Here is a 12,921-nt window from a genome sequence, read left to right on the forward strand (position 1 = left end):
TGCCCGCCCCCGACTTGTCTTTAAATTCTTGGCTTAAATTTCCATATGCTCATTATTCTGGAGACTGATTTCTTGAGGTCAATTTTTTAAAAATTTGCTATCTATTTATTTTTATCTGAGATTCAAACTCAAACTTGGTATCTGATGCTTTTGCTCACTAGCTGGCGCTCTACTACTTGAACCATGCTGCCAACCCCTAGATTAGGTTCTTGTAGAATTACTATTGATGCAGTGATAGGCTTACCTTCTCTGACTCTGTTCTCCCATCTTTAAAACCAGGAGAATGATATCATAAGCTCACAGCATGGTGATAGCCATTTTTTTTCCCAATCAGAAAGCCTCCAAGGAGGAAGGGGCATTCTGGGAGCTGAGAGGTCATAGTCTCATCTCAGTGAGGGAGAAGAGACACGAGGGGATGGCTCGAGTCTAGGTAAGCATGGAAGAAGGGTGGGTGGGCAGTTGGTCTGGATCTCAACACTTTTTCATTTACAGAAAGAGATGACTCAGAGACTAATGTGAGACAGGCAAAGATGGCTCGCATAGACAAAGCCTTTAAGCCAGACTCACTGGGGTTCACATCTTGCTATAACCCTCACTATATATTCAGGAGGCTGAGATCTGAGGATCAGGGTTCAAAGCTAATCAGTGAAGACCCCATTTCTAGTTCACCAGCAAAATGCTGGCAGGGAACTGTGACTCAAGTGGTAAAACATCTGCCAGTGAAAAATTTGAGTGAGGAGGTGAAGCTTTGAGTTCAAGTCCTAGTGCTAACAAGAATTAAATAAGCCCTTGCAGGTGTTATTTAGATAGGACCAACGAAAGCACAGAAAACAAAAGAAAAAAAAGACAGATGAATTCCTACATGAAAATCTTTGGCACTCAGAAGTACTACAGAGAGAAAAGATAACTTGTATGACAGGAGGAAGCATTATCAATCATGTATCATCTAACAATAAACCAATGATACCCCAAATATCAAAAGAACTCCTACCACAGAAACCAAACCATTCAATGCAAAGTTATGCAGGCGTCTCAATGTAGACATTTCTCCTAAAAGGTGCACAAAGGATGAAAAAGTCCATGGAAAAATTCCCCCCCCCCCAAATCACTACTCATTAGAAATCATCCATCAAAATCACAATGAATGCCAGAGAACTTGAAGTTCTGGGTGGAAAGAAAGAGAAAACCAACCCCACCAGCATGTCTCAGGACATGAAGCGGCGCAGACGCCGCTGCCCGGTGTGTCTGCAGCCCCCCGCTTTCCTAGGACAGCTCTCTTTGTGTGCTGGAAGCTGGGGACAGACAGGGAGAGGCAGAAGGTACACAATGCCTATCGACGCTGAGATTTTTGTCAATATCGAGATTATTTGCCCAGAAGGAGCCATGCTCCTCTGGCTGTCGCCTCCTGGCTGCACATTTCCAAAGCAATGGCCTGTCTATCTTGACTGTGTGCTCAGGGGCCCTGGGGGTGGGGGGGCAGAGCTCTCCCCATCCCCCACGCAGCTGGATCCCTGATCCCTACAGGCTGTGTAGGAAGGTACAGGCCAAGTGAAGCGAAGGCGACGCTTGGGTTCTGAGCGGCACCTGCTCTCCATTCCTGGGGTGGGGTGCAGGGTTGAGGAGGAGGGCAGAGGCTCTCGGAAGCCCAGGGGAATAGGGGTGAAACCATGCCCTCCTCCCTGGGGGAGAATGCTGTCACTCTCCACACTGTGTTCCCGTGAATCGCACAGGGCGTGGTGAGCATATGACCATGTGGGGCTCGGTGTCCACGATGGTCTAGATGGCAGGGGACTGCAGGGGTCCCCAACGCTGAGAGGGCCTGGTCTGAGGGCACACGAGCAACTCACCAGCAAGGAGCTCAGAACCCTAGAGCAAGACACTCAGCCTCGCCAGACAGGGAAGGGACGAATGGATGAATGAAGGAATGAGTGTCAAAGGAGCCTGAAAGTGAGGAGGAAGAATCAGGATGGGGTCCCAGACAGGCATCTCCCCGAGATGCATGTGTCGCGGTGGAGATATCTGTGCTTGGCTACAGAGCTGAAACTGCACAGAGGAACACGTGTGTGTGTGTGTGTGTGTGTGTGTGTGTGTGTGTGTGTGTGTGTGTGTGTGTGTGTGTGTGTGTCTCCTGTGCCCCCTCCCAGACCTTTTCCTTTACTGTTCTAAGGTTATCCCACAACTATGACGGAGATGCAAAAGGGAAGGAAGCCTCAAGGCTATCCCAAGATCCCCTGCTTTGCAAGGCCAGGCTAAAAAGAAATCACTAAGTGAGCCAGGTGACTGAAGTCTTGAATCACCACAGGCACATAAGGCTTGCTGATTTTTGTTTGTTTGTCTATTTTGTGGTCCTGGGGAATAAACACCAGGCTCTGGGCACACAGGAAAATCCTCTAACTACTGAGCTCTCATCCCTGACCAGCCTGCTGATTTTGACATACCCTATTCATTTACCATCACCCAAGATACTGCTTTTTCTCCGAAGGAACCAAGCTCAGTTCCAAGCTCAACTCTGTGGCTGTCCGGTCTCCTTTGCTCTGAGGATTTGCTGAGAGCGTCCTGGCAGAGGTCCCTGGTTTACATTTCTTATGCAAAACAGAAAATTATTTAGACTGTATGTATATATATATATATATATATATTCTTTAAATCGAAAACTCAGCCTTCGATGAGCAGAGGCTTTAGAGGTGCACATTGCTGGGAATACATTCACACCTAGGAGCCCGCTGCATAGAACAAATCTTATTCCCATCTGCAGGGCAGTTTCCTCTTTCCTGGGCTGCAACTTTCTTTCCTCATGAGTTACTTCGAAATGATGCAGCTGTAGGGAGATGGTTCAGAGCTAAACCACTGGGCAGGAGGTCAGGAGAGGAGGCACAGGACTCTGGAGGCAGACACCCCAGGGGCAGTGAGGCTCTGTTAAATGCCTCTTCAGTGGTGTGGCCCCTGCGAGATTGGTGTAGATGGAGGGTCAGAGTGAGGGGGATGGGAAGGCAGCAGGGTTTTAGTACCACTCGCTAAGGAATGCACTCTAGCCAGGGGAAAATGACAGTCAGAGGTGAGCCTGGCCGTGTGGCTGGCAGGAAGTTTTCACAGTGGGTGAGAATGTGCACTTTCCTCTATTTGGTGACCACGCTGTGTCTTTATAGAGCAGGGCTCCTGGGAGAGGAAGGAATGCATGCTGTGACTCTTCTAGGTGATGTGCCTGGCCAATGTGAAGTCCCAGCCATGAGAGGAGGGCAGGAAAACAGTGGCTGTGTTTTTGCTCTATGGTTGTCTATGGGCTGAATGTTTTAGAAGGTATTATCATTCCTCTAGGAAAAGGCAAGGGCCAAATGACTTCCCAGTCTTTAGAACACAGGACTGCAGCTGCTATGGCCATGAGAAGAACTTTGAAAATCGATTGTAAACACAGGGAAAACTCTGTGCATGGCACCTTAGCCTCAAGATCTATTTCTAAGCCTTGATGTCACGGTTAAACTCATGGCAAACGCCATCTGCCTCTTGACAGAATCCCCCTGTTTACCTGGGACCCCAAAACCCATTCCATAAGAAACACACACACACTTCAAATACTCTCATCCAGGCCAACCTAGAGTCCATACTTTCAAATCCCTATCAGCCAGAGGCTTGACCCTCCTCCACACTTGAGGATCCCCCCAAACCAGGGCACCTCGAAACTGAATTTAATTTTCACTCCCTTCCCTCTCCATTCAAGGTTAAATCCTGTCGTCTCAGTTCTTGCTTGGGATCAGGATGGACCTCTATGTGTGTGTGTTGGTGGACTGGTGTGAGTCCAAACACACAGATCTGTTCCGTCTAAGCAGAGGAAGGCCCGGCGGGGGTCGGAGCCCAGCGGCAATGTCCACCCATGAGGACAACGCTGGATACACTGTCCCAACAGAGGGCTGCAGTGGGTGCTATCTCGGAGCAAGCCTGTGTGTGGGGGCTAGATAAACACCACGAACCTCTCGTATAGAAATAAACTCTGCTTGGGTATCCATATGTGCATAAAAGGATCTCCAGGGTTTTTTTTTTAACGCTCATTTTCTCTTTAATAATTGTCTGTTCTTAAGGAGATCTCGGCAGGTGCACCTCATCTCAAAAAGCCTCTTGTCCTTCAAAATACAATATTCATCACGATTCCATAGTATGAAATAAAAAGCAGCCAAACATAAGCGAGGGTGGTTCAATTAAATGCGACATCATCTCTGCGGGGGGGGTGGGGGGAGGGAAATAAATAAATAAAAGGTAAAATCGGGTTCCGTAAAAGGGGAAAAAGGAAATATATTTCCATGTAGTTTTAATTATATAGAATTCCCTCAAACATGATTTTTCATAATATATTCCATTAAGTTAACATCATATTTGAAGAAAGAGCATTTTCCGATTTCATTTTAAGCCTGATTTTGAGCAATTACAGTGTCATTGTTCCATGGTAGAAAGGTTGAATTCATTTGCTGTGTGGTTGTGTTTCCTGTGATTGATGTCTCTCCTGCAAATGGTAAACCAATCACCCCGATGATGCAATGTCATTTTAAGAGTGCCATAATCACATTTCTCTCAAACGAGAAGCTCTGATGAGTTCTAATAAAGATTTATGGTAGATTAAAGGCCTTCATAATATCAACAATGGATTGCTCATTTGATGAGAGATTTGATTAGGTAATTTTTGGGGGGGGCGAGAAAGAATATGAGTTTACTAAATATATCAGGCAGGCCTGGCTTTGAAGAAGGACAGGGGCCGTCTATCATTCTCCCCAGCAGACAGAATCACCCTGCACGGCAGCCCGTCTCCTCTAAGTAGAGATACCGAGGCCAGGGGTGGACCACGTTCATGGACAGGGCTTTGAAGCTGCATCATGCAAAGCCTTCTGGGGCATGAGATAAGGCTGTGGGACGTTAACGACGAATCCCTCCCCCGGCCACGGATAACTTCATCCCTGGGCACCTACCCCTCCCACACGCTCACATTCTGCCAGCATTCCATCTCCAGAAGGTCCTCCTTCCCCGAGCCCCGGGGGGCAGCTGGGAGGGGGAGCTGAGGAGATTCCCATGTCCTGTCCAGTCCATCTGTCCTGGGGATGATGGGACACCCGACATAGCATGGGCCCCGCTTGACAAATGCAAGCCCACAAACACCGCATGTGGGGCCCAGACCACCCATCGCAAAACCATCCCAGACGGGCGAGGGGAGAGGAGTCAGACACGAAACACACGCGGGTCTCTGAGAGGCACAGCAGCCAGGCCAGTGGGGTCCAGGGTCCTGGCCTGGGACCAGAGCCACAGCAATACGCAGTTCCAAGTGCCAGCTGCTCTGTATGGTTGGCCCCGGAGCCATGGGCAAATTCCTTCCATTGAAGGAGGCCCGAGGCCTCGCACACTCACACTCACACTCACAGTTCAGTCACAAGCGTGGCGCAGGAACACCAGGTTACCACATGACGACCCTATCTCACCCCACATCGCCCTCCTGTCCCCTGGCTGGCCCTCGTTTCACCGGTGTCATTTTGCTTGAGGGCCCCAGATGGTCCATGCACGACACAGCAGACATTCAGACAGCACAGACACACACACACACACACGGAGAGGCCTTACCGCCGCCGACGCCGGAGGGTTGCTGGGGCCCCGAGCAAGCTCTGAGCAGGTAGGAGTTGGGGGAGAACTCCTCGTCGGGGTTGGTGTCCATGATCTGATGAGAGGAGCTGCTCTCTAACAAGGGCATCTGGCAGCTAACGGGTGGAGGATTATGGGAGCTGGGCAGCTGGGCGGGTGGGAGGAGACTAGACGAGGATGTAGGTGGAATGGGCCGACCTGGGAGAGAGTACAGAGGGGTCAGAGGTCAGCAACCAGTGTCATGACAGCATCCTGAGGTGGGCACACCCAAACCAGCGCCCAATACGAGTCATTTATGTTATGGAATGGACCAGATGGGCTTCACTCAAAGTGATTTGAGTGAATGTGGATATCCATATCTATCCGTCCATCTGTCTGTCTGTCTGTCTGTCTGTCTATCTATCTATCTATCTATCTATCTATCTATCTATCTATCTATCTATCTATCTATCTATCTATCTATCTATCCATCCCATCTATCTATCTATCTATCTATCTATCTATCTATCTATCTATCTATCTATTCATCTATTTATCTATCTTCTATCTATCTATCTATCTATCTATCTATCCATTCATCAATCCATCTGTCCATCCATTAATCTATCTGTCTGTCTATCTATCTATCTGTCTATCCATTCATCTATCTGTCTGTCTGTCTATCCATTCATCAATCCATCTATCCATCCATTTATCTATCTATCTATCTGTCTGTCTGTCTATTTGTCTATCCATTCATCAATCTATCTATCTATCTATCTATCTATCTATCTATCTATCTATCTATCTATCCATCTATTCATCTGTCTGTCTATCCATTCATCTGTCTGTCTATCCATTCATCAATCCATCTGTCTGTCTATCTATCTATCTATCTATCTATCTATCTATCTATCTATCTATCTCTATCTGTCCATCTGTCTGTCTGTCTGTCTATCCATTCACAATCCATCTATCTATCCATCCATCATGTATCTATCTATCTATCTATCTATCTATCTATCTATCTATCTATCTATCTATGTATCCGTCTGTCTCTCTGTCTATCTATCTGTCTATCCATTCATCAATCCATCTATGTATCTATCTATCCATCATCTATCTATCTATCTATCTATCTATCTATCTATCTATCTATCTATCTATCTATCCCATCCATCCATCCGTCTATCTGTCTATCTATCTATCTATCTATCTATCTATCTATCTATCTATCTTCTATCTATCTATCCATTCATCAATCCTCTGTCCATCCATTAATCTATCTGTCTATCTATCTGTCTATCCATTCATCTATCTGTCTGTCTGTCTATCCATTCATCAATCCATTTATCCATCCATTTATCTGTCTGTCTGTCTGTCTGTCTATCTGTCTATCCATTCATCAATCAATCAATCTATCTATCTATCCATTTATCTATCCATCTATCTATCTATCTATCCATCCATCCATCCATCCATCCATCCATCCATCCATCTATTCATCTGTCTGTCTGTCTATCCATTCACAATCCATCTATCGATCTATCCATCATCTATCTATCTATCTATCTATCTATCTATCTATCTATCTATCTATCTATCTATCCATCTATCCATCTATCCGTCTATCCGTCTATCTATCTGTCTCTATACTGGTGCCAGTCCTGGGACTTGAACTCCAGGTCAGGGCGCTGTCCCTGAGTTTGCTCAAGGCTAGCGCTCTACCACTTAAGCCACATCTCCATTTCCAGCTTTTTTTTTCTCTGAGTTGTTAGTTGGAGATAAAAGCCTCAGCCTTTCCTACCCAGGCTGGCTTTGAACCATGCTCCTCAGATCTCAGCTGCCTGAGGAGCTAGGATGCCAGGCGAGAGGCACTGGCGCTGCTGAGGGCTCAAAGCCAGTCATTTCACGAGCTCCCTTAGCCATGCCCCCTCCCCACGTCATCGTTCCATTGTACGCAGAAAGGAACGCCAGCCCTGTACCAGGACCCTAGTTGATCCCCCTTCCTCCACTCGGCTGCACCAGGGTCCTGGGCGCCTCTGTGACTTGGGGACAGAGCCCCGAGGCTCGGGTGGGAACAGAGTTGAAGTCACAGTCAGCTTTCAAGGTTGTGCTCCAGAGGCTGACGTGAAGATGAATGACAAAGTGGGATGACTGGTTTTGAGTGCTGGTGGTGGAGGTGGAAGAAAAGGAGGAGGAGGAGGAGGAGGAGGAAAAGGAGGAGATTCCATGTCATTTCCCAGCTGCCAGTTAGGAGGGCCGTGGTGGAGCCGCCCTGTGTATGAACGTCCTGACATCCTGTCCATCTCGCAAGCGCAGACTGCACTGCGTTCATCCTTCCCACCACTGCAGCCAGTAAAAGAACGGTGGCCATGCAGTTAAAGCAGGGGCACCCACCAGGGAACTCATGCACCAGTGCCCGTATTCGTCTGCCCCTTCCCTGCCATGCGGTGTGAGTTCCTTCAGCTCTGTTTGCCGGCACCTCCATTCTGGGAAAATCTCCGAGCCGCACCCCAGTCACACAGGACGGAATCTCCCATGCATGCTGCTTGGTAATGCCATTCAAGTAAGCTCTGTCTTCCCACTGATGACGGCAGCTGAGAGGGACCAGCTCTGTGTACCTGGCCCATGGAGTACATGTGGGTGGGGTGGAAAGATATTTGACTTTTCCAAGACGTCTGGGGAGGTCAAAGCCTAATTTTCATGTGACCTTCCACATTCAGGGGCAATGAAAATTTTCTTAACTGACCCCAAATAGATAAGATTTTAGGGTAGCCCTGACTCAGAAACATCTTCTGTTTGAAGAGCGTATCGCTAGACAAACGCCTGAACTGGATGTTTGGGAAGCCGGCAGGGGGGACAGCAGAGATGAAAGTTGTTCAGTGGGCACAGAAATGCCATCAGTTCAGGCAGAGGGCCCAGAAGGAGCCAGCCTGAAGGACCCACGCCTCAAATCAATATAGTCTCCATCCTGTCCTCTGTTCTCCTTTCAGCTACGAGGAGTTGGTGGTTGCTACTTGGGACAAAAATCATCCTGCCTAAAACTTGGTCACCAGGCTTTGATTGAGGAAAGGACTTGGCAAGGCCACAGAGCTAGTCAGCAGAACAGGAAATAGACTCCAGACGTTCTGTCTCCAGAAGAAGAGACTTGGATGCAAGAGGCAAGCCTCTTCCTGTGAAATAACAAGGGAACAGGGGGTCCCAGGAAACCCGCAAATGCTGGGAGGGATTGGAGCTATTTTTAAGGATATTGTGGGTACCACAGAACGGGGGAGAGACACAGGCAGATGGCTGTCCACCTATCACCCAGCGAGCCTGCAGTGGGGGGGGGGGGCGGGGGTAGTGCTGTTCTGCTCTTGGTACTGGAGAGGAACTCGAGGTACTTCTCAGAATTGTCAAGAAGGAGAACATAAACCAGCCTGATTCTGGGGTATTCAGGTTCTTGTGTAGGTCGGGAATTTACATGAAAAGAAAACAAATATGGTAATTTGAATCCACACTGTAGAGCACAAAGTGATGCCTGAGAAGAACAGTTTTGTACAAAGCACACAGATGCGGTCTCTTCTCCTTTTATGCTTGCACCAGCAGCTTCTTCCTCATCGCTCACATTGGACTCCAGTTTCTAGGTGAGTTAAGTCGTTCTTGAACAGGGGACTGGAACTTCCCCAGGGAGAGCTTGGCACCGACTGCGGACGGCTTGACCGTGACAACTGCGGTCACAGGATGGGTTGTTACTGGCACGCAGACAGCAGAGGTCAGATACTTGGATGCTTTTTAACTAGCTTATAAGAACTGGGCAGTAGATCACTTATGTAACTTATATGACGCCCTGGAATTGACCCAGGCACCAGGAAAATGAAGAAATGATGAGAACAAAAGGAAGGAAGAGAGGGAGGGAGGGAGGGAGGAGAAAAAGTAAACAAGTACTAGGAGAGGAAAATTTGATGTAATCAGCTCTTACTCTCTGCCAAAGAAAACACTAAGCGAGTCAACTTACACTATCATTGGGGAATTTAAGTTATAGAGGCGAAATCTGCCCCAAACCAGTGTAATTAGTCACTGAGGGAAGTTTCGGCATGCCTTTCTCCCGAGGCAGAGCGCCCTGTTTGTGAACCGAGAGCCTGGGTGGCCTTCCCAGAGGCAGGAATGGGAGAGAGAACGTTCCGCGGTGATTTCTGGTGAGTTTAGCTTGCTCGAGGAATTCTTGTCATGACCACCGCCCCGTGTCACGTCTCCTCACACACACTCCAGCGGATCCACTGAACCCCACTTAGGCATTTTCTTGACAGCAAATCGTTTTCACACGGTCTTGGTCAAAATAGCCTGACTGCACAGGAGCCAGTATAGCTAATTTATTGGAAGGGTGGCACGGGTGGGGGCCGGGATATTGGGTCTGCTCCAGTTAAAGGGCCTTCCCCACCCAAGGTCACAGTCTGGGGTGACTTGGGTGTCACCAGTGGCGTGACCAATGGCAGCTCCGTTCATATTCATGAGGTGAAAGGGTTTCCTTTCTCCAGGACACCAATCCGCGTTTTCCCTGGGGTCAGGGCTATATGGTATAGATTACATGTCCCAGGTTGGGTTTTTACGTTCCCCCAAAGGCCCAGGGTTAAGAGAGCGGCCTCTGGTGTGCTGTTATGGAGAGGGGTTGAACTGGGGGGGGCTTCATGGAGGCCGTTTTGTCCCTCCGAGCATTCCTTGAGCGGACCGTGGGACCATAGGCCACCTTGTCACTGCCCAAACAACAAGGGAAAGGAGTTTCTAGAACAACTGCGAGCCTCAACAAACTCCTTCTCAGCACGGGCTGATTATTCTCCTGTGCTTGCCACACGAATGGAAAGTTAAGAACTATAATTACTGGGCCCTCTTCCTTCCATAAGAAAACACCAGTCCACCCTCCGCATGGCCACAGGACATATTTGTGAATGCAGGGATTTAACCCACTCCCCTCTTCACCCTCTTCCTGGATTCCCAGCTGCCTGACCCCCCACCCCAGCCCCCACCTGCTTGTGACCACAGGCTGGTGTCATGGCCAGGCACAAAGAAGTGCAAGTCACCTGGCATGGTAAGGGGCTCTGGTCAGCCTCCCTCATTACTTGTATTACCTGGTGCCAAAGCTGCCATGCCATGGCATAGGCCTCTGCTCCTTGCCACCCTCCCTGTTCACCAAGAACCACTCCAGCCACTGGAACCGTGCTTAGAACTCACTGGGCTTCCCATTTGCCCCAATGCCAGGCTCCTTCATGAGACCTTCACGGACCTTCACCGGCCCCTGTGAAAGCTGAGACTCTGTGTCTGAGCTCCCGGCACGGACCCCAGCCTGTGCACAATGACGGACGGTGATGGAGCGGTTATACAGAACTACTCCACAAACACTTGTTGAGGACATGGTGATACCCCTGGCTATGAGGTTACTGCAGGGTGTTTTCATTTTAATTGTTTTTCGTAGTTAGATGCTAGCATTCCTTTTTTCTTTTTTTCCACATGCAACTTGTTAGAAAGAAAGAGCGGGTTCTGATTTCAAATGGGTGCTGTTTTTCTAAGGCCAAGTGCTTTAGAAGGTCCAGGCACTATTCCTGTTGTACCCCGAGGCAGCAGATTCCCCCAGCCATGGAGGGAACCCCCCCCGAACATGCATTCATTCACACGGTAGCACCGCAGAAGGGATTTTGAGGGTGATGATGTGATCCTAGCTGCGGGGTTTATTTTTTCTTTTCTTCTCTTTTTTTTTTTTTGGCTCATCTTCAGACTTTAGAAGTTAAGCCCTGGGTAAGATCTGATCCAAACATAATTATGTAGCTCCAGGCTCTAGGAGATACCTGGGAAGATGAGAACCAACTTTGTCCAACATGACAGGAGGGAGGGAAGTTCTGTCCTGGGAGGTGGGGCACTCAGCCATGTCCGAGGAACAGCCACAGTGACACCTTGTCGCTGTCCCCTCCATCTGGGATCTGTTGGATACAGCCTCTGTTCTAAACAGGATCTTTGGGGGAACTTGAGAAAGGGGGAAAAAAGGAACTTTTGCCCCAGCTGGGACTTCATGATTTGAAAGGGCTCTGCGATGCAAAACATCTTCCACCATGCGCGAGCATGCTCCTGCCCGCTTGCTTTCTGTCCATTCCTTGCAGGTCCTGGATGAGGATTCACGCAACTTCCCTGGCCGGCGTCCGTGGTATGGTCAATGCACCATTCCCAAGCCCCTTATCACAGTCTCAGTCTCCTAAGGAGCTTGAGGATCTGGCCATGGTGTCGCATTTTAGAGACAAGGATAGACAGGGGTGGGGACTGGCTGGCTGGCTGGGAGGAAGGATTTGAATTCAGGTTCCCAGAGTCCAGTGTTCATTCCAGCTGCCTAGGAACGGACAATGGGGCCTAATCTTGGAGACAGAGTGCTAGCTGCCACTCTTACTTACAGTGTGATTTGCACAATTAAATGCGCAGATCTTGGTTCTGCCCGTGGACCTGCTGGGTGACTTCAGGTCACCTGCCCTTCCCCCACTGTGGATACATGTGAGAGGTAAACACGCTCTGCTCGTTATCAATACCACCAGAAGCAATTGCACAAGTGTTCTGCCGTCAACGGTGAGGGTGAAGCCTCGGAGTCCACGCTGCTTTGAGGATGACGTAATTAAGACCTCATGCCAGGGTGTGCCGCAGCTGTGCAAATGGCCATGGGTTCTAATCTCCTTCGTCAAGCAGTCCTCCTCAAAAGGAGGAGGCATGTCTCTGCTGTGTGTGTGTCACGTGCTTTTACAGCACCTGGCAGTGAGACCCTCAAGGTTGGATGCCTTGAAGGCCGTGGAAGGGCTGTGAGGTGGCTCCCTCCCCAGTGGAGAATGACTGAGAAATCTCAGCTGAAGAGGCGTGCCGGGTTCTGGAGGGTGACCGCTGTGGTAAGCAGGAGGGATAGTTGTGAGTGTACGTCAGGCTTTCCCCTCTACTTCCCAGCTCCAGACGGAGGAACTGAGATAGGGTGAGCATGGCTGGCCACAGGACAGTCCGGATGCGAACCCCGATCTCTCAGATGAAAGACTGGGTGGCCACCCAGAGTCACCAAAATGCCAAGGGTGCAGGAGTGGAGAATTAATTCCACTCGGGTTGAGGCGGGGAGGACGACCAGACAGGACGCCCGCCGTCTGTGGGTTGACTCACAGGGTGGAGTGAGTCCTCTCATTTTTGTTTTACCTTTAAAATCTCACCATCTTTAAATGTCATTCTGTCTACATGACAGGCTTTCGGGTCCATAACCAGGAGGTGCTCGTGTGGAAGTTTGAATCCGGGCAGAAATGGATAACCTGACCTGGGCCTTTCTCACCTTCATTGAGC

The 12,921-nt window shown here is 49.1% G+C and overlaps 1 protein-coding gene across 1 annotated transcript in view; it reads right to left on the bottom strand.

Annotated features, from left to right (window-relative positions):
• Tenm2 (teneurin transmembrane protein 2) overlaps positions 1–12,921 on the bottom strand; it is a 705,632-nt gene that overhangs the window by 175,127 nt on the left and 517,584 nt on the right. The window contains 1 exon segment of the mRNA XM_090321035.1: positions 5,596–5,811. Coding sequence (XP_090177161.1) covers positions 5,596–5,811 — 216 coding nt within the window.

Source organism: Megascapheus bottae, chromosome 29 (genome assembly GCF_031878675.1).
Source record: "Megascapheus bottae isolate mThoBot1 chromosome 29, mThoBot2.hap1, whole genome shotgun sequence".
NCBI lineage: Eukaryota > Metazoa > Chordata > Mammalia > Rodentia > Geomyidae > Megascapheus > Megascapheus bottae.